The sequence below is a fragment of the Uncinocarpus reesii genome, genomic scaffold (assembly GCF_000003515.1).
Source record: "Uncinocarpus reesii 1704 scaffold_4 genomic scaffold, whole genome shotgun sequence".
In the NCBI taxonomy this organism is placed as follows: Eukaryota; Fungi; Ascomycota; class Eurotiomycetes; order Onygenales; family Onygenaceae; genus Uncinocarpus; species Uncinocarpus reesii.
Genome location: NW_003052497.1, coordinates 1,494,131 through 1,512,467, shown reverse-complemented (window position 1 = coordinate 1,512,467; position 18,337 = coordinate 1,494,131). Strand labels below are relative to the sequence as shown.

Genomic DNA, 18,337 nt, shown 5'->3' with positions numbered 1-18,337 from the left:
TCCCGCAAGCGTGGATAGCGGTGTGGTTTGAATGCTTTACACTCGCCGTAGGCAAGCGGCCATGCTCAATCGCCCATTTTCTTTCCTTGCGAATTCAATCGCTCAGCAGCTTCTTCCTGTTTCTTTGATGTAAACTGGCCCCAGGACTTCGGCTTCGGTTCATGGCTTTCCGAAAAGTCTCCCGCTACCTGCTCAACATCTCCTGCTTCAGTATTTCTCGTGCCCTTTGCACTCGCAGCTTCTTTCGTTTCTCTCCCTTTCATCTTCCACCCTCCCCCTCCCGCTTCCTCCTCACCCGCATTCTGAAGGCCGTTTTTCCATAAATCATGCAAGGACATAGCCCCATTCTTCTCCGACTCGCGTAGCCAAATATTCTGGATCCGTGCCGGTACATGGTTCTTCCTCCGCGCAAAGCAATCCGCATACTGCGCCATAGGGACTGATTCCGGGCCCTTTGACTGAGTCAGATCTTGAACTTCAAACCAGGTCTTGGAAAGGTGGAATTGGCGGTTGTATGGGTTTTGGCTGACGATGAAGGTGTGATCATATTGTGTGTGATTGATGGTGCAGGTTATGTGCGGCGTAGAAGGTGCTGTCGTAGATTCTTCGGAGTCGCGCGCCTGAATGATCGGCAGTGGATTATCCGGCGACTCGATCGATTCGGGGATCGAAACGGTGATGGGAGAGGCATTGACAGCAGTGGTCGCTGCGTGGGTAGTTTCGAATATGGCTAACGCGCTGCGCCCGGTGTTGAAAGCTTTGGGTCTATAATCGTACTTTTGTACAGCTTGTCAGCCAGGACAACGCGTGAGTTTCCAGCGCGGTAAAAGCTGGAGTCCGGAAGATACCTAGTAATCAAAAGAGACAGAAATACCTTTAATTCCAAAGGTAGCAACTTCTCCATACTGTTGCAAGGCTTTGAGCACCATTCGGCTTTGCGCAAGATTTCGCGGAGCAGGAATCATCGTAAGATGCACTTGTCGCTGGAGAAGCGTTGAACGAAGAGCTGACGCCATATCTGCAAGTTATTAGCCGACTGCTCGCGACAGCTTGCGGCTAGTCAAGCTATTTGAGGAATGAATAGGAACGAGTCGAACGATTCGAGATCTCTACTCCGTATAATTCATCAAACCGATGTCGTTAAGGTTTCGGGATATCACGTGAAGATTTCAAGGTCTCACTCCGCCAACTTAGTCATGAACTCCGGGGCCCGAGATATGATGCGCTCAACAAGTTGGCTCAGTACGATCCCTGGTGTCAATTGGCAATCATAAAACCCCGGGAAGCCCTCAAATGATGCTAGAGTTAATCAATACGGAGTAAAGCTATAGCTCGAGAGACAATCTAATGTTACACCGCAGAGCACCTAAATTTACTTTCTATCACGTCGTTACCCGATGCCCTCCACCGCAGACCCTTTTCAGGGTCCCGTACCGCTCTAGTTAGGATACTCGAACGTACGCTACACAGGAATGAGTAAATCCATCCAATCAACGACAAGACGCCCAAGGAAAACGCAGTTAAAAGGAAGTCTAAAACTCACTTGCATCGATTTGCTGGATATGCGGTAGCGCCAATCTCACTTTATTCCGATATAAAGCCGGAGCCTTTAATTGAAGCGGATTTCCTTCAAAATAAACCGTTTTCAACTCTTCTTTGTCTCGCAGCTCACGTTCTACCTCTTCAAAGCTCGAGAGTTTGTTATTCGATGCCCAAACTTCCTCAATGTGTGTGAGGTGAGAAATGTTTTCAAGTTTAGAGATCTGATTATTTGAGATATCAAGAACGTGGAGATTTGCGAGAGACTCGAGGCCGGAAATATGGGTAATTGCATTATGTGAAACGTAGAGTTCCTCGAGGTTTGTGAGCCCTGAAAGCCCTGAGAGACTGGTAAGTCGATTCGAGGGGAGAGAGAGGATTTTCAAGTTAGAGAGATGAGAGATGTTCTGAGTAGCGGTTAGCCTTTATGCGTTATTTATATAGAACGAATGCCTGTACTTTGATTTCGGTAAGTTTGTTTTTCCCAAGCCATAGTTCTTCCAAAGATGGTAAGTCGTCTAGGTTTTCAATTTCCTGGCCATCAAATAATAGCTATTAGCCTCCGAGGGTTGGTCAATATCTTGCTCGGACAGCCACAAACCCGTATTCGATTCGCCCCGAGCTCTAAATTCCTCAGCTTGGCCAGCCCTTCCAGCCCTTCAATCCTCTGTATTCGATTCTGCACAAAATACAGGTCTGTCAAATTGACCAACGTCGATATGTTTTTGATATGCTTGATATTATTAAAGCTCAGATCTAAGCTGGTGAGGTTGGTGAGCTGGTCTAACCCTTTGATATGCGATATCAGGTTGTCGTATAGATCAAGCTCTTTTAGGGTAGGATTGAGATTCTCTGGAAAGGATAAGCGGGAGATCTGGTTTTGGCGAAGGCATAATCTCTAGAAAACAAAGTATGAGCGGGCGAAAGGACATCAGCTAGGTGCAACAGGTACGAAGGGCAGATACCTCAAGATGAGTAAACCGTTCCAATCGTAGTGCTCGTAGGGATTTAATCCGGGAGTGAACGAGGTCGATATCCTACTCCGCTTATACTCCGTAGTCAGAAGGGTAGTGCCATCAATGTAATAACTTGAACAGAACGTCGACGCCAGAACAGCCCCCACCAGAAAGAAGGGTAGCTTTCGTACATCAATATTGTCTTCGACACCTTCCAACAAATCTTCCAGCAGACATCAGTCAGCACTTCCTCTCGTCCATCTCCCAACAGCTCAAGAGTTTATCGGGAGGGGAAAGTAGAAAGTTCGCCAGCATACCTTCATCAGCCTCGATTTCTTCCGCGGGAGGTGCGTCCTCGTCTGAGTATTCCGGATCTTCAAGTGCCTCCGGATTTGTGAGCACTGCATGGCGCTCAACGCGCAATTTGCCATCCCAGCCTTTGCTGTCTTTCATCTTGCCTGCGTACCGCTTCTGTTTGGTCCTGTGCTTGAGGTGAGGGGCGCAAGCGGGGTAGGTAACGGGGTAATAGGAGAATGTGCTTCTAGTTACAAGGGGCTCTGGAGCTTTTAAATGGAAGTCATAATAGGGCACTGTGACAATGAGCTCGGGTTCGATTGTGAGTGATGAATGAATGTAGTCTTTAGGTTTAACGGGAGCTTGGAACCTTCTTGCATCGCCAACGCGCCCAAAGCCGTTTGGAAGTCAACGACCGCTAAAATGGACCACGGTACTCGTTGCTTTAAAATGACGTGGTTCTAGGAGCCACTTTTGAAAGGAATTATTATCTGAAGAAGAATTGAATCCTTTTTGGCAAAAAGTGTTATTTTACAAGTGATAAATTTATAGCACGGAATTGTTGGGTGAATCAGGATATTAGCACGATTTTTCTACAAATACATTGGGTATCGGTTTATACCGCAAATGCGTCGCTGAGAATATGCCTATCAATCGGGGGAATGTGTCGTCTGGGCAACCGGGGTAAAATTGAAGGGGCGAAGCAGGGAGGAAGACAACAAGGAAACATCCAGTGTATTAAGGTACGGAATCCAGCTTCCGTATTTTGCGTCTAGATAACATCTAGAAGTTGACGCTCGGGTGCAGGTTAATCCTAGAAAAGTAAGGGGTTTTGGGGGAAATATGAAGTAATCACAAGTTTTGGGGGTTGAAACACGACGGTAATAATATTCAACCATGAGGCTGGAGGGGCAAGGTCGGGGATATATCAGCTAAGACATGGGGAATCAATATGGGTATGATATTAGGAAACAAGGAAACGAATATGATGAAGGGGATATATTAGCAAGGATAGTGTTGAAGTGCATCGAAATCAGGGGGAAGGACTATTTTACCCATGGCGTGAACAGGTGAAAATGAACGCCTGATGGATGCACAAAGGAAATAATCAGAAACGAATGCTCGCTAGGAGAGTGGGTTAAGGGCAATAGGAAGGAGAAGTCCAGCAATCACCACTAGGGAAGTTAAGCAAATTGATATTTTGACCTCACAATGCTTTTGCACTCCATACCAGTAAGAGGTCGGCCGCCAAGCTAGCAATTCAACTGGTTGACTCCGGAGGCACAGCCAACAGGCGGAGAAGATAAAACGTTTAACAAACAGCCTAAGTGGCTAGGCGCGACCCATATGGTTTTCGAGGACGAAGACCAACTCGACTCACTGGTATGTTACGGACGGAAACCAAATGGAATATCGTAGTTTCAAGGCGTCAAAGAGCGACATCCAAGACCAAGCTCACGTCATGTACTTGGCAACCAGCGAGATCCTCAAGGACAGGAATAAGGTCGAGAAGCTCATTATCATGGGCATCCGAAAACCAACTACTAATGGGAATAGCATGTTGGGGGTGGAAAATGTACGACGTCGGGGAGTTATCGATAATAATAGTATCCTTAAGGTTGCGGCCGACTTGAGAAAGATCCTATGAGCGGGTTAGATAACGTATATTTGCTTCTCCCGACCAGGAAGCTTACCTTGACGTAGTTTCCCTGATGGTTGTAGCAACTATCTCGGAATAGGCGGTGGTGAACGACTCTATGGATATCGAGCTGGTCCAGTAGAGGGTCTCCGTACTATGGAAAAATTAGTCTCAATATTCTACAATGACAGTCCAATAGAACCAAGCACAAACCTTTGACACAGAGGCAGTGAACACGACGACTTCGTATAATTCTCCTACCCGTTTCATGAATTGGTCGACTCCGGGACGTTTGATGACGTATATATTGTGATATTGGCCTTCGATTTCCACTGGAATCGTAAAATCCGCTTTGTCCAGAATCTAGATATAGTTAGCAAAAAGACTCTCCAATACGTGGTTGATGTACCCGACCTTGAAGCTGCTATGGACGAGTGTTTCATCAAGATCAAGAACAAGGCATTTTCTGTCCTTCAGATGGGGCTCTATAGGAGGAAGCAGGAACTGCGCTTTCTCGAGCGGCACAGGTGGAACAGGAGGAGCTTGCGTATCGGGTGCATGTGTAGTACGGTCCGCTGGGGGAGGTGGCGGCGGAGGGAAATCAGGCTGTCGTTCTACTGCTTGAATTGGCGCCGCTGTAGCGGTCTCATCTTCCGGTCCGTGGGTCGGTGAAGTGCTGCAGGATTCAAATTCGCTTTTCTCTTCTCCTCTCGGGGATTTTGGAGATGGTAACTGCTCCTCATTTGGGGGTGGCATTTCGCGCACAACAGTCCTTTCAGGCTCATCTGCAGGCGCGCTCTGCGCAGGCTCATCTTGCGGTGGCGTAGTAGACTGGGGCGAAGTATACGGTGTATTTGGACTGGCGGATAACTTTGGCGCTAGTTTATCAGCGTCTCGCTCTGTTGGCTCTCCTGCTGCTACTTTGAGTTCAGGGTCTAGCCTTGACGATCGCGGCTCAGGGTTCGCTTTGAGAGTCGCTTTTTCATCAAACGGAAGGGGGTCTTTGGAGTCGGCCATGCTCGAGTCGGCAGCGCTAGGTTCAGGTTTCTCCACGGCTGTAGCTTGCCTTTCTTGGGTCACTTGGGCCTTCGTTGCTCGCTTCGGGGGAAGAGTGGGTTCGTCGCTATCATCGTTTGGAGAGCTGCAGCAATTCAAGAAGGCGAACAATTTAGAATGACCTTTTGGTTTCCTTTCGGGGCTGGAATTGTCCTCCATGTTTGTGGCCGCAGGTTTGGCCGTGGATGTTCCCTCTTCTTGGGGGTGATCACGACGCGATCGCCGACTGCTGGCCTTACTACCCTCTCGCTTCTTTTTCGTAAGGTTGGTTCGAGAACTTCGGGGTGTTTCCTCTGCATCGTCTGCAGACGGGTTCCCCGAACCAGTGGCTGTTTCCTTTTGTTGTCGATGAAACGAAATCAGGGAAGGGATACGGGGTAAGGACCGCTTCTTTTTCGGCCGGTCTGCGACGTTCGTGCTCGACGAAGGTTGGGCTGGAGCATCGTCCGCTCGATGGCTTTGTGAATTCCCGGCTGCATCGTTACCTGACGAAGAGGAGGCAGGAACTAGTTGTAATCAACGAGGTCAGTACCGGAGATTAAGTTTGAATCGGGGCCATCTGCAATCGTTACATACAGGCTGACAGGTTCGTCATGGGTGTGGTGGGTGAAGCGAAAGCCGACGAAAGTGACTGTAGCGCCTAGTATGCCCAAAGGCTCAATGACTCAGGACCTCCGTCAAGTACAATGAGCAAAAGAGTGGCGCGATAGCTCAACGGCAACCGCTTTGCAGAGCAGCAAGAAAGGATGGTTGGCAGAGCGCCGGTGATGATTGGTCGCCTACTCGATCAAATCGGAGGCAGGCCGTGGCGAAGATTGACTTTCGACTGAACCAGAGGAGGCGAGAGATCATTAAACGCCGGCCGAAAGGGGACCTCGAGATCGCTGTCCAGCTCGAGGAAGGTCGAGGTCAGAGAGGGTACTTGGGGCGACGTTCAGGATTGTAGTCACTAAAACGGCACAAGAAGTCAAGGAGCCACAATTAGCAACGTTCATTTGCGTGCAGGAGCCGCCCTTAAGGTTCGATGCGAAGAGGCAGCGTACCGTGGTTGGGCGAGGAACGTCAATTCGACGACCCTTGCGCCTTGGAAAGGGGGCTGCTGTCGAAAACGGGAGTCCGAGCGGGCTTGAATCGCTTGCAACACAACACGGACGGCGATGGCAACTGGGGGCGTGAGTGAGACGGTACTTCCCGGGCGCCCAACCGTGCTTGCGCTGGTGATGGTCAAAACGAGGATTCCTCAGCAGGAGCGAGAAGGATGATTAGACTCCATCGGGGGAATAACTGGCTTGACTGGGGAACGAGAGACTGCAGGTTAGCCTTCGCGCCATCACCAAGACGTGAGCAAAGAGACCAGTGAACCAGCCTTTTCCTTCGCTTAGCGGGCGGGCTAAACCTCGTTGCGTCCTTAGCGCCCTGGTCCCTTGCCCAAGACTGGTCCTCGTGCAGTCGAATGAATTGCTTCAGTGAAACGACTTGCTGAGGGCTGAGCATTGCCGCTTTTTGTATTCTTACTGGTGGAAAATGTGATAGAAGCATCTGACATTTATTATTCACCTTTTCCTGATGGCCACTGCGGTGGGATCATGTTACTCTCCTCACCTGGTTCCACATGCTCTCTTGCAAGATACTGACATGGGCTGGCCTGTCGAAACATAGGCCCAAACGCATCAAATGACCCAGGCAAAGGGTTACAGTTCCGAAGGATCTTTGGTTGGCCTGGACACCTGATGGGTTTTTGGTGCCTCTGGGATTCTAGACCAGAAAGTGCATACATTTTTCCCTTGTGGAAACCAGTTATGATTTTGATGCTGACTAGACTGTCCACCAGAATGATGCCGTTTTTATAGGAATAATTGAGGCTGCTTTTCTCTATGAGCTTCAAATGCAGACGGTCAATCCACCATAATTCATTATAGAACCAACACTCAATTCACAGTTCCCTCGCCCATAGCTATTTGTCAAGCTGAAATGGTTGCTCTTTGTTCATGAACCTCAGCTACTATATGCTTCCGTCAAAATTTCTGTGCATCGCCAAAAATCCTATCGATTGGAAGCCTTGTATACCGGTTTTTAGGAGATATGTCCTGCGTATTCATCGGATAAAGCCGCAGGCATGGCTACGTCCTTGAGCACGGCCTCAGGAATGTGGTCGCCATGACGGATAGAACTCGTACGGCTCTCAAGGAAGCGAACGACGCAAGGGTGCCTTTCCACACTCTATGCGAAAGCACGCTGCAGGAGTGATGTTGTGTCCGGGATATCCGCCATTAGGTCTGATTCAATTCATCTATGGGCAAGGAATTGAACCGCACCACAGCAGGGAAAGGGGGAAACAAAAGAGGGAGAGCATCGAAAAGATAGAAAGAGTATGGGGAATTTCAAACTCTTAATTACGTTGGTTTCGAAGAAAACTTTGGGTAATGGGTATTCAGACGAGTGCCACAAGCAAGCTAACCTGCGTTATAGTCTCTAACGCATCCGTAATCTGATATCGCCTGTGTAGCAAATAATGCTATGACAAGATTGGGATTTTCAACTCAGTGTCGCTGATCTAGTTGAATTCGCGATGATGGTCCTTTGCGGCCTTCCACAATGCCTTGTTGAAAAGGACGAGGTGGGCAGCTTGAATAAGCCAGATTCAGCCTTGGGGGCGATCGTTATTCCAATCGACCACAAGATATAAGATCCAGGAGCCTCCTTTGCTATCGCATGCTTCTCCAAAGACCAGGTCTCTCTTAACTGTCTTAACAGTTGGAATTCATCCAAATTCAGATCGCCCAATGAGGTTTAGTGCGTTTAATATTTAGAGTTTCCAGAATCCGGGATGTCACATGACTTTCACATGTCCGCTGGCTTATGTAAGCCCCGCAACCAAAATCCCGAGAACTTCGGCGGACAACCACCTTATGTAGCTGCTCGACGCAGTGATGACAGTCCTGGTGCCTTGACGGTCTATTTGCTACTCACCGCTTAAATACTAAAACGACTATACGGAAAGGTCCTCAATATCAATCGGATTGTGGTCCTGAGGCCCATGGTTCTTCGCCGCGCAAATGCAGGAGCCAAATCGCCCGCTCGCTGAACCAGATACCTGTTTTAGTGGCTAATATCGACGGACCATCAGCCCCTTTAAAATGGCCGCACAGTCAACGTTGCGAAAGCCGGAAGATCCGTTACTGGTTTTATTTAACCACTACAAGAAGTTGCTAAAAACACGGGTCCGGGGAAGTTCGCGGCGAACGCGACTGCTTGCCACTGCGGCGCTCGTCCTCGCAATTGTCGGAAGTGGGTATGGGGGATATAATTGGTGGCGGGAGGGCTCAAAAGAAAGGGCGCAAGGAAGAAGACTGCTGCGAAAGAATTCTGGCATTTTGAGGAAAGATGGAGCTAGAATCATCTATGTCCCGTCCAAGTCGTCGCTGTCGTCATCGGAGAGCTCCAGAGTGACGATACACCCAACGAAGTCCACGACCTTTGATGCGCACCGAAGACTATTCTTGAATACGCATAGGTCTGCTGGGGCATCTCTGATCCCTCCTCCGTCGACGAAACCGGGCCTGAATTTAGCGTTTCTCCACCAGCTTTTCAGCTTGCTCAGTATCATGATTCCAAGATGGAATAGCAAGGAGACCGGCCTTCTTGTTAGCCATGGCGTCTTTTTGATGCTCCGGACATATCTCTCCCTTGTCGTTGCGCGGCTCGATGGAGAGATTGTTAGAGACCTAGTTGCGGGAAAGGGCAGGGCGTTCATCTGGGGCATAACCAAGTGGTGCGGAATCGGAACGTTCGCCTCCTATACCAATGCAATGATAAAGTTCCTTCAGTCAAAGGTATCTATTGCTTTCCGGACACGTCTTACGCGGTATATCCATGATCTTTACCTCAACGACAATTTGAATTACTACAAATTGTCCAATCTGGACGGCGGGGTGGGCCAAGGAGCAGACCAATTTATCACTCAAGACCTTACACTCTTTTGCTCTGCTGTGTCATCTTTATATTCGTCGCTTGGGAAACCCTTTGTTGATCTCGTTGTCTTCACCTACCAACTTTACCGGTCATTAGGACCGATTGCCTTTGCTGTCATCATCAGTGGCTACTCTGGAACGGCCAGCCTTCTTCGCCGCCTTTCTCCTCCATTTGGGAAGCTAAAAGCAGTGGAGGGTAAGAAAGAAGGAGATTTTCGGAGTTTGCATTCCAGAATTCTAGCCAATGCGGAGGAAATTGCTTTCTATGGCGGTGCAGATATCGAAAGGGTGTTTCTCTCGAAAAGCTTCAGAGAACTACAGAAATGGATGGAAGGCATCTACGGCCTGAAGATACGATATAATATGTTCGAGGACATCATTTTAAAATACTCCTGGTCAGCTTTGGGGTACCTCATTACGTCTCTGCCGGTTTTCCTCCCTGCTTGGGGTGGAGTTGGCGGAATGCTGGAAATGGCAAATACTGGTGCAAGTTCCAATCGAGAACAAGGACGTATGAAAGACTTCATAACTAATAAGCGACTGATGTTGTCTCTCGCCGACGCTGGTGGCCGAATGATGTACAGCATCAAAGATCTTGCGGAACTAGCTGGATATACGTCACGAGTGTATACCTTGATTTCAACTTTGCATCGCGTGCATGCCAACGCTTACTACCAGGGACGTGATTCGCAGCCGGATATCTACTCTCTCTCTGACGTCCAAGGAACGATTCATAGCGGGTTCGATGGCGTCCGTCTCGAGCACGTGCCCATTGTCGCGCCAGCCATCTTTCCGCAAGGAGGTGACGAGCTCATTGAATCATTGTCGTTTATCGTCCATTCCGGCGAACATCTCCTGATCTCCGGTCCAAACGGTGTTGGAAAATCCGCTATCGCACGTATTGTCGCTGGCCTGTGGCCCGTGTACCGCGGCCTTGTCAGTCGGCCCCGAACTTTTGGTACTGATGGGATTATGTTCCTTCCACAACGGCCGTATCTCAGCATTGGCACGTTGAGGGATCAAGTTATCTACCCGCATCGTGAGATGGACATGAGAGAACACGGACGCAGTGACGCTGAACTTCTACAGATCCTCGAAGCCGTGCACTTGGGCTACCTACCCGAACGCGAAGGAGGCTGGGATTGCCGGAAAGAATGGAAAGATGTTTTGAGTGGTGGCGAGAAGCAGAGAATGGCCGTGGCGCGACTTTTTTATCACGAGCCGCGCTATGCATTTGTCGACGAAGGCACGTCCGCCGTCTCATCTGACGTCGAGGGCCTCCTTTATGAACGCTCCAAAGAGCGAGGTATCACTTTAATTACCATCTCTACTCGGGCTTCGCTCAAACGATACCATACCTTCAATCTCACCCTTGGGTTGGGCTCCGATGGAGCCGGTTGGGAATTCGACCGCATCGGAACCGAGAAGGAGAAAATGGGTGTGGAGAAGGAACTGCAGGAACTTCGGCAGAGGCTGAATAATGTCGACGCGCTGAAGCGACGGCGGGAGGAGATTGAGAAGGAGCTGCAAAACGTTTGGATGGATGATGGCGGCCGGTTGGATCCTCCGTCATATGCGGAGGCGACCGCTGCGGAGAATTCGGACGGCGATGGCGTTGATTGAATGAGATGTTGCGACTAATTTTCGGGAATGGCGGGTTTGGTTTTAAGCATTTAACTGTAGCATTGGGAAGAACAATGTAACTATGTATCTAGATATATAGCGCTGCCACGGCATTTCGATCTGTAGCTCTAAACTTAATGGGAGCTATTGCACATACAAGAACGCTCACTTTCTGCGCATCCAACAATATTACCTGCTATCTATTATTCGAGGTGACTGGATTACATCACAAAGCACCTCCATGCATATGCCGATGTTGAAGGATCTAGCCTCTAGGTCATCGGTTCAAAGCTCTGGGTCCTTGTGACACCACACGCACGGGTTAACTGCCCTCTTCCCAATGTGTTTCTAGACGAATTTAGTATGTCATCCATCACAAAAATCAGATGGATTTGCCACTTGTTCTTGTGCCATCCGACCCCATGATCGTCAATGGTTTGCTAGTGATGACTTCTCGTGCATCTGGTAACAGCAATCTGTTAACTACCATTTTCCTACCCAGCAGCTCTAGCACTGGAGAGAAAAAGGGCCATGAAATATTTTCATGGTACTCTCCTTTGTGGTTGACCAGACTCGAGCATTTCGATATGGTTCCCGATCACTATGGTCTCATGGAGCTTCAGCTTCTTTTTTGGGGGTAATGTTTGCATGCCCAGTATTCCGTGCAGAAGCATGTGTATGATGTTGCATCCCTCCAGGTTCGGACCGCTAATAAGAAGGGCTGGATGTTGCAGCATGCCGCGGATTTGGCATCGACAGGGATGAATAAGGATCCAGGCTGAATGTGCCGGGCCAACTAATAACTAGTTAGTTAACCAATTCCTTGCGGAATCCCCCCATGCAAGTGCAATTGGTGCATGGTGTGCTCGAGAGCCGCAGTGGCTTTCTGGAATAGTTATCCGAACGGAAGCCTAGCCTCTTTCGCCTTCTCCGCCGGAAGCCTGAGTATGTAGACGCCTTGAAACCGGAGGGCGTTTATTCGCTGATAAACGTCTGGGGGTATGGCTCTCTCGTGTGTGAGGTTGCGCGTTGCTCGCTGAATGAGACGAGATGTTGACGGACGGCAGGGTTAGCCTACCGAGCTGGCCAGCCGATCGAGGGCAATCCCGAACCTCTGCGACCATTTCGTTGACATATGTACACGACTCGGGAGTGATCGCATCTCGCATGGCAGTCACTGTGATCGTGGAGCATACGTGTCAACAAGCCTACCTCTGAACGGCTCACAATCTCTGGTGGGAGGTTCGGGGGGCTTGCGGACGGCGAAGTTTCTGCACAGTCCAATGGCGCAAAGACTCGGTTATTAGACACGACCAGAATCAGATGATACCTGCTCTGGACGACTGACAACAAGAGCTTCAAATAACCGATGTTGTCGAAGAATGACGCTATCTCCCGTATCCCAACTCGGGTTTCCCGTCGCAAAAAGAGACACCGTGTGCTAAAAGTTTGGTTAATCTGCGACGGTCGGCCGGTCATGCTCGTCAGCGGGCCGCTTCGATTGGATTTGCAACTTGGCTACTTTAGCAACAGGCTAACTATCCCAAAGGAGCAGTTGTTCATTTATTAATGTGGATGGAGATATGCGGGTGTCGAGCAACGTGAAGCAAATTCCCGCTAACATGATAACCACCACAGATTCAACAAAAAGCTGCAAAAGCCAAGATGCAGTTAAATTAAGAGATTTTGACAGCTACTAAAAGATGGTACGGAGTGAGATTTTCAAGCACTTATGATATTCGACCATTGGACAGTCGCGCGCTTTGACATCTGCAGTTTTGGTTATTCGGGAATCATCCTCCCCTGCTCTCCAACCCCGGATAACGGGCGTGCAAGCACCAAATTCGCAATCGGAACCCCCTTCATGTATACCCGGCTTGGCAGGCTAGTTAAGGGCCTCTTCTCCCATCAGGATATGCAAGGACACTCGTTGGGTGAGATCTAGGCGCGCTCCCTACATCCAAGCCAGAATGAGGGATTGCAGAAGTAAGCGGCCATCGAGTGGCAGGAATCCTCGGGAAGGCAGCCTTTGCGAACAGCACGTTTTGAACCCTGGTAGAAACGACTCTGCATTTTCTTCATGTAGTTTAGTGTACTTGCCTGGGTGTATACCATATGAATGACAAGTTTATATGGAGCCGCCGCCCACTGCTCGCTGCCTGCTGTCTGAGAAGGGAAGAGGATTGTTGCACCGCCGATGTATAACTCTTAGCCATCATGTTGACCATTTTCACAGGCTGGATGAGCAGCGTGGCTCTATATGCCACGATCGCTATAAGCTTGCCGTTCATCATAACATGGCTGTCGAGCAGTTTTCGAGCCCGCTGGCCTCGCAATGGCGAGCCTCCTATGGTGCCGCACTGGATCCCTTGGTTGGGTCATGCGTATTCCTATCTATTTGACATCAACCAGTTTGGGCAGAGAGTCAAGTATGTTGTTCTTTCTTTCTCACCCTGTATGCATTCAAGTCCATCTACGCTGACAAGTCCTCAGAAAGAGATATCCCAACGCGGGTGCCGTGACCTGCTTGGTTGGTGGTCGACACTATTATACGATTTTAGACGCAAAGCTGGCGGGACAGATTTTTCGTCGACCAAAACCGTTTGCAATGGAACCCTTTATCGTGGCATCCCACGAGGCCTTTGGCACGCCAAAAGCCGACACCGAGGTGATGAAGATGGGTATCCCGGGCCTGGAGCATGAGTGCGGCTACAGAGACGACGGCCGGCGCATCTGGCATACGCTGGGCAAAATGATTCAAGAACACTTGGGTGTCGAAGGATCAATCCACATGGCACAGACATTCCTAGGCCAACTGTCGGATGATTTGCAGAAGGTATTCCCAAAGCAATTGAAATCCACGGAATGGGTTACTTTGGATCTTCGCAGCTTTATCATGAAGCATTATCTGCATGCATCAGCTGCCTCCTTGTTTGGAACACATCTTCTGGACCTGTGGCCAACTATATCCGAGGATTTTTGGGCATATGATGAATACACAAAAATTCATCTAGCCCAAATCCCAGAAATATTGGCGCCCAAGTCATATGACTGTCGCCGAAAAATACTGAAAATCCTTCTCCAATGGGAGAAAGATGCGCGCGACAACAGAAATCTTGATAAGCTCATCGCTGAGGATGCCGCATGGGATGAATATTGGGGGGCACGGTTGATGCATCATAGAACGAAGTATACCGCAGAAAGTGGTCTTTCTCCAGAGGCGCGGGCTTCCATGGGACTTGTTTTTCTTTGGGGGTGAGTGCCATTTTAGATTCTATGCCTTCACGTTGCGGAGTACACGCGGACTGAACCTTCTTTGAGTAACTAGTCAAAACGCAAACGCTATTCCCATTGGCGTGTGGATGATGATCCATTGTCTTGTTGACCCGAACGTCAAGCGGAGGGTCTTATCCGCAATTGAATCATGCCGGAAGCCAGAAGGCGACATCGATATGCATCGAATTGTGACGCATACTTATTTAAAATCGGTATTTCTTGAGGCTCTTCGATACGGCGTTGCGGCGCCAACTGTTCGTGATGTGCTGGAAACAACCCAAATCGGGGAATACACATTCCACAAAGGCAGTGTCATCCACTTGCCTTCCAGGATACTGCATATGGATGACGAAGTATGGTGTTCAAAAGGGGCCACAGTAAGCGCATCAAGTTTTTGGAGCGAAAGGTTCCTTGATCCAGAACAGAATGAGAATATTGAAAACGCGGGGGCTGGATTTTCCAAAGCGGCAGCAGATCCCATTGCCTTGCCAGTCGGCACGCGGTCCAAAGATATTCGCGACCGTATGCCAGCATTCCGCGCATTTGGCGGTGGAAACCATCTTTGTCCTGGGCGGCACTTTGCCCTTTACGAAATTGTTGCTGGCATGGCTACTATGTTCACCATGTTCGATATTGAAGTGGACGAGGATGCTTTGCGGGTCAACGGAATGCCCGCCGTAGACCAACGAGGAATTGGCGGGTTGCCGCCGGACAGAAAGTTCATGGTCCGAATGAGGAGAAAGTGAGGACCACATCGAGGGAACCGAGTCTGATTCATGATCTGTTCGTGATCAGCTTCGCTATTCCGAATCTCCCGTGTTTCCTTGCTGGAGGATTGGGTTGGTGTTTTGGCTGGTCGTGGTAATTTAGTTTGATCTATGCCATCAATTATCTTGAAGTAGTCCTTCAGCCTGGTTATCGCTGCAAGATACTCTGTTTAGAGCGGAATGAAAGATATCTTGATGATCAGTCGCGGTACAATTGGAAGTTGGAGGCACACCAAACGCGTCTATCACGTGATGGATTTAGTTGGAACCTTTAGTTAGTTAGTTAACTAGTGAACTAAAGGTCAACTTCAATATCAAGGTCCATCGTGCTCTGAAGCTCAATAACGACAATGGGATATCTATCAATCAGATCAAGAAGAACCCCATTTACTTCTGACAGTATCGCACTTATGCAATCCTTGCTCAGATCTTTCATATTCTCCTGAGGGCTTTCTCTGTTAAAGCTCCAGCAGGGGTATATCTGAGCTGTTCACCACCTAAACACATTCTACTACAGTGTACGGGGGAGCCTTTTACATTTCGCCTAGCTTATATTCACCTGGTCTCCCAGGATGCCTCCTGCTCTATCAGACTCTGAAGAACCCATTCCAGGGCCTTCTGTTCAATTTTCTTCTCAAGAAGAAAAATGGGTGATAATACCAGTTGAAAACATGTATAGTGATGGAGATGAGAATATATGGCCAAAAGAATCTCGTTATGAGATGGCTGACCCAACAACATACCTTGAGAAGCTGGCTAAATTATGGGTGCAGAAAACTGGAGAGTTCAAGCAAGGTCAGTCTTGCATTGTTGTGTATATTCTCACAGGTTTAGACAGGTTGTTCGCAGCCTGTTTTCCATATGATCATACCAGGTCCTGACCTATCCCAACTCCCAATCGGCTAGCTTCAAGCTCTATGTGCTCTTTCACGCCTAGTTATAGGTGGGCCCACACCTACTGGATCAAGCATTAAGGCCTGAAGTTCAGAAATGGTTCCTGCGGCGATGGAAACCTCCATATCTCGGCAGCACTAAGTTTGCCAATCAATTACATTTGTTTGTTTCTTGTGCTGCTTATATACTAATACTCCTCAAACTGCCCAGGAGTACACTACATTCTCAGCAAACTCCCCGACGGATATGCCCTTTTATCTCGCGAACGCAAAAGCCAGCCGCATATTGTAAGTTCTGTTGATCAATATCTCGTATACGCGCTCCATTGTTGTTGGTCCTGACTATATTCGCGCCAGCGTGACAAATTTCTTTTCGGCCACCCTTCAGGGTTGTATTTCAACTCTTCGCTTAGGTTTTGGGTGCACTTTGTTTATTTGATGAATGGTGGGACCTCACCGTGCCTTTGCGACCTTTGCACTCTTAAAGAAAAGCAAGGACAGAAAGAAAAGACGGTGGATGCACCTGGGATGCCGCGGTTGATTCGGGGCCGAAAACGCGGCAAAGGAAAGCAAGTCGCTAGCAGCACGCGACAAGCAACAACAGCAAAGCATGGCAAGCGTGGTGTGTTCCTCCATACACTCGTCGATATGGTCTAATGCTAATGATCTCTTGGAATGATAGGCCATAAGAACCGAGCCAAATATATGGCTGAAGATGAGGAAGGAAATAGAGACGTATTCAAGGAACTTGTCTACAGACTTAAGATAAAGAAAACCTTGGATGAACCTGTGAAGGAGGTCGATAGCATGGACTGGCGTGCGGAGCGCGAACAATTGGATGAGCATTTAACCCGCATACGTCTGCAACACAGTTTCATCCCTCGAGTCGGCGAGCTCGTCCTATGGTGCCCAGAACTCCAGGGTGAAGTGCAATTTGATTTCGACAAAGATATTTTCCGGGAAGTTTGCCCAGTAACGAATAAGTTCCTTGGAGTCCCAAAGTGGAGAGCGGGGACCGTCGCTCAAGTGCCGGAAGAGCCCGTGGTGCTCGGTGACATCTACTTCGATGCAGAAAAATCAATGGCGATCAACATGTCCGGTTTTCGAATTGAAACGTTTCCGGACCCTAACAGCCCCAACAAAGATTTCTCCAGCCAATACAAATATGTCCCATTGTGCCATATTAGACCGTTCAATATGTGGGATATTATACTACAGAACATTCCAAGCGAAGAGTTCCATCCATCCATTTCATATGCGCTGACCATTATGCCTTCGTTTAGCATGTTGGATAGGTATCACTTTGCTGGGACTTGGCCCAATGCAACCATTTATTCCAAGGGAGTTTACATTGGGGCGGAACTCCTTGTCAGAGGAGATGCTGTTCGGATTTTCCCTGAAGAGTGGTCTTCAGAAGATGCATTTGGCTCGGTTACCGATGTTCTTGTGATCGAGAAGATTGCTCTAGAATTATTTGATTGCGACGCCGATCTCTCTTCCCCGGGACTTTGCAGAGCGTTCGCTCCACGGGTACAGGGGAGAGCCTTTACTATTTCTAAAGATAGGGCATACCGTGACCCGTCGTCTCCCAACGAGGAACCAAAACCGATGACGCGGGATGAAATAATCGACGCTTTCGAAACTGTATCTATGGGAAAGTATGGTCCATGGTATCGCTTACACCTTCCAGAAGCCATAATGGAGCTTTCAATAAACCAGATTATTGGCCGATGTTTCGAGTCGGACTACATGGATTTGATGTACGGCACGCTGGACTTCGATCTCGATCTCGAAGGGGTCATCTCAGGGCGCGAGTACGGACAAAAGACAGATGAGCGAATCCCGCCACACAGAGAGTGGTTCGCCGGAGATTACCGCCTCGAAACCCTTGCTCTTGAAACTTTTAACGGCATCGAAGTAGGGAAATTCGACGAAGCTCGGGATTTGAAAATGTGGCGTGCGAATCTAAAGATAATTGATGGAACAGCAACAGCGGCTGATATCAAAGAGGCAAAATTAACCCGTGAAAAGGGCCGTCGAAGGCTAGAGGACATCATTGGGGGGAAAGCGGACTCCTCAAAGTTTGTGGAGATGGGGAAGACCAGCTCAATGGTTAGCACCGCGCTGGCAGATATGTCAATCAATGCTACCCCCAACGATCTCACTTCTGCGCACGACACCGCAGCTGATGATGAGGACGAGGAAGCGCACGAAGAGCTTACCGCTTACAAAGACGAGAGTGGACAGAGTGACGAGAGCGAGGACCCCCTTGACCTATTGTTGCAAATGAAAACAACACTCGTTCGCCGTGGAACCGAGGAAA

The 18,337-nt window shown here is 48.9% G+C and overlaps 5 protein-coding genes across 5 annotated transcripts; 3 read left to right on the top strand and 2 right to left on the bottom strand.

The window, feature by feature from the left end:
• Positions 1-65: 65 nt before the first annotated feature.
• On the bottom strand, positions 66-2,948 carry UREG_06635 (protein phosphatases PP1 regulatory subunit sds22; the record flags this gene model as incomplete). Its single annotated transcript, XM_002583622.1, has 7 exons — positions 66-776; positions 907-1,018; positions 1,182-1,299; positions 1,544-1,946; positions 2,141-2,391; positions 2,581-2,718; positions 2,813-2,948. The coding sequence occupies 7 exons, from the start codon at positions 2,946-2,948 to the stop codon at positions 66-68; spliced, it is 1,869 nt and encodes a 622-aa protein (XP_002583668.1).
• A 1,270-nt stretch (positions 2,949-4,218) lies between these two features.
• Positions 4,219-5,445, bottom strand: UREG_06634 (uncharacterized protein; the record flags this gene model as incomplete). The annotated part of the gene is made up of 4 exons (XM_002583621.1): positions 4,219-4,431; positions 4,484-4,582; positions 4,642-4,791; positions 4,825-5,445. 4 exons carry the CDS (start codon positions 5,443-5,445, stop codon positions 4,219-4,221), a joined length of 1,083 nt encoding a protein of 360 aa, XP_002583667.1.
• A 3,176-nt stretch (positions 5,446-8,621) lies between these two features.
• UREG_06633 (uncharacterized protein) lies at positions 8,622-11,078 on the top strand (the record flags this gene model as incomplete). The annotated part of the gene is made up of 1 exon (XM_002583620.1): positions 8,622-11,078. The coding sequence occupies one exon, from the start codon at positions 8,622-8,624 to the stop codon at positions 11,076-11,078; it is 2,457 nt and encodes an 818-aa protein (XP_002583666.1).
• Positions 11,079-13,295: 2,217 nt separating this feature from the next.
• Positions 13,296-15,100, top strand: UREG_06632 (uncharacterized protein; the record flags this gene model as incomplete). Its single annotated transcript, XM_002583619.1, has 3 exons — positions 13,296-13,507; positions 13,572-14,333; positions 14,407-15,100. The coding sequence occupies 3 exons, from the start codon at positions 13,296-13,298 to the stop codon at positions 15,098-15,100; spliced, it is 1,668 nt and encodes a 555-aa protein (XP_002583665.1).
• A 1,352-nt stretch (positions 15,101-16,452) lies between these two features.
• On the top strand, positions 16,453-18,266 carry UREG_06631 (uncharacterized protein; the record flags this gene model as incomplete). Its single annotated transcript, XM_002583618.1, has 3 exons — positions 16,453-16,636; positions 16,697-18,095; positions 18,248-18,266. The coding sequence occupies 3 exons, from the start codon at positions 16,453-16,455 to the stop codon at positions 18,264-18,266; spliced, it is 1,602 nt and encodes a 533-aa protein (XP_002583664.1).
• Between the last annotated feature and the right edge of the window lie 71 nt (positions 18,267-18,337).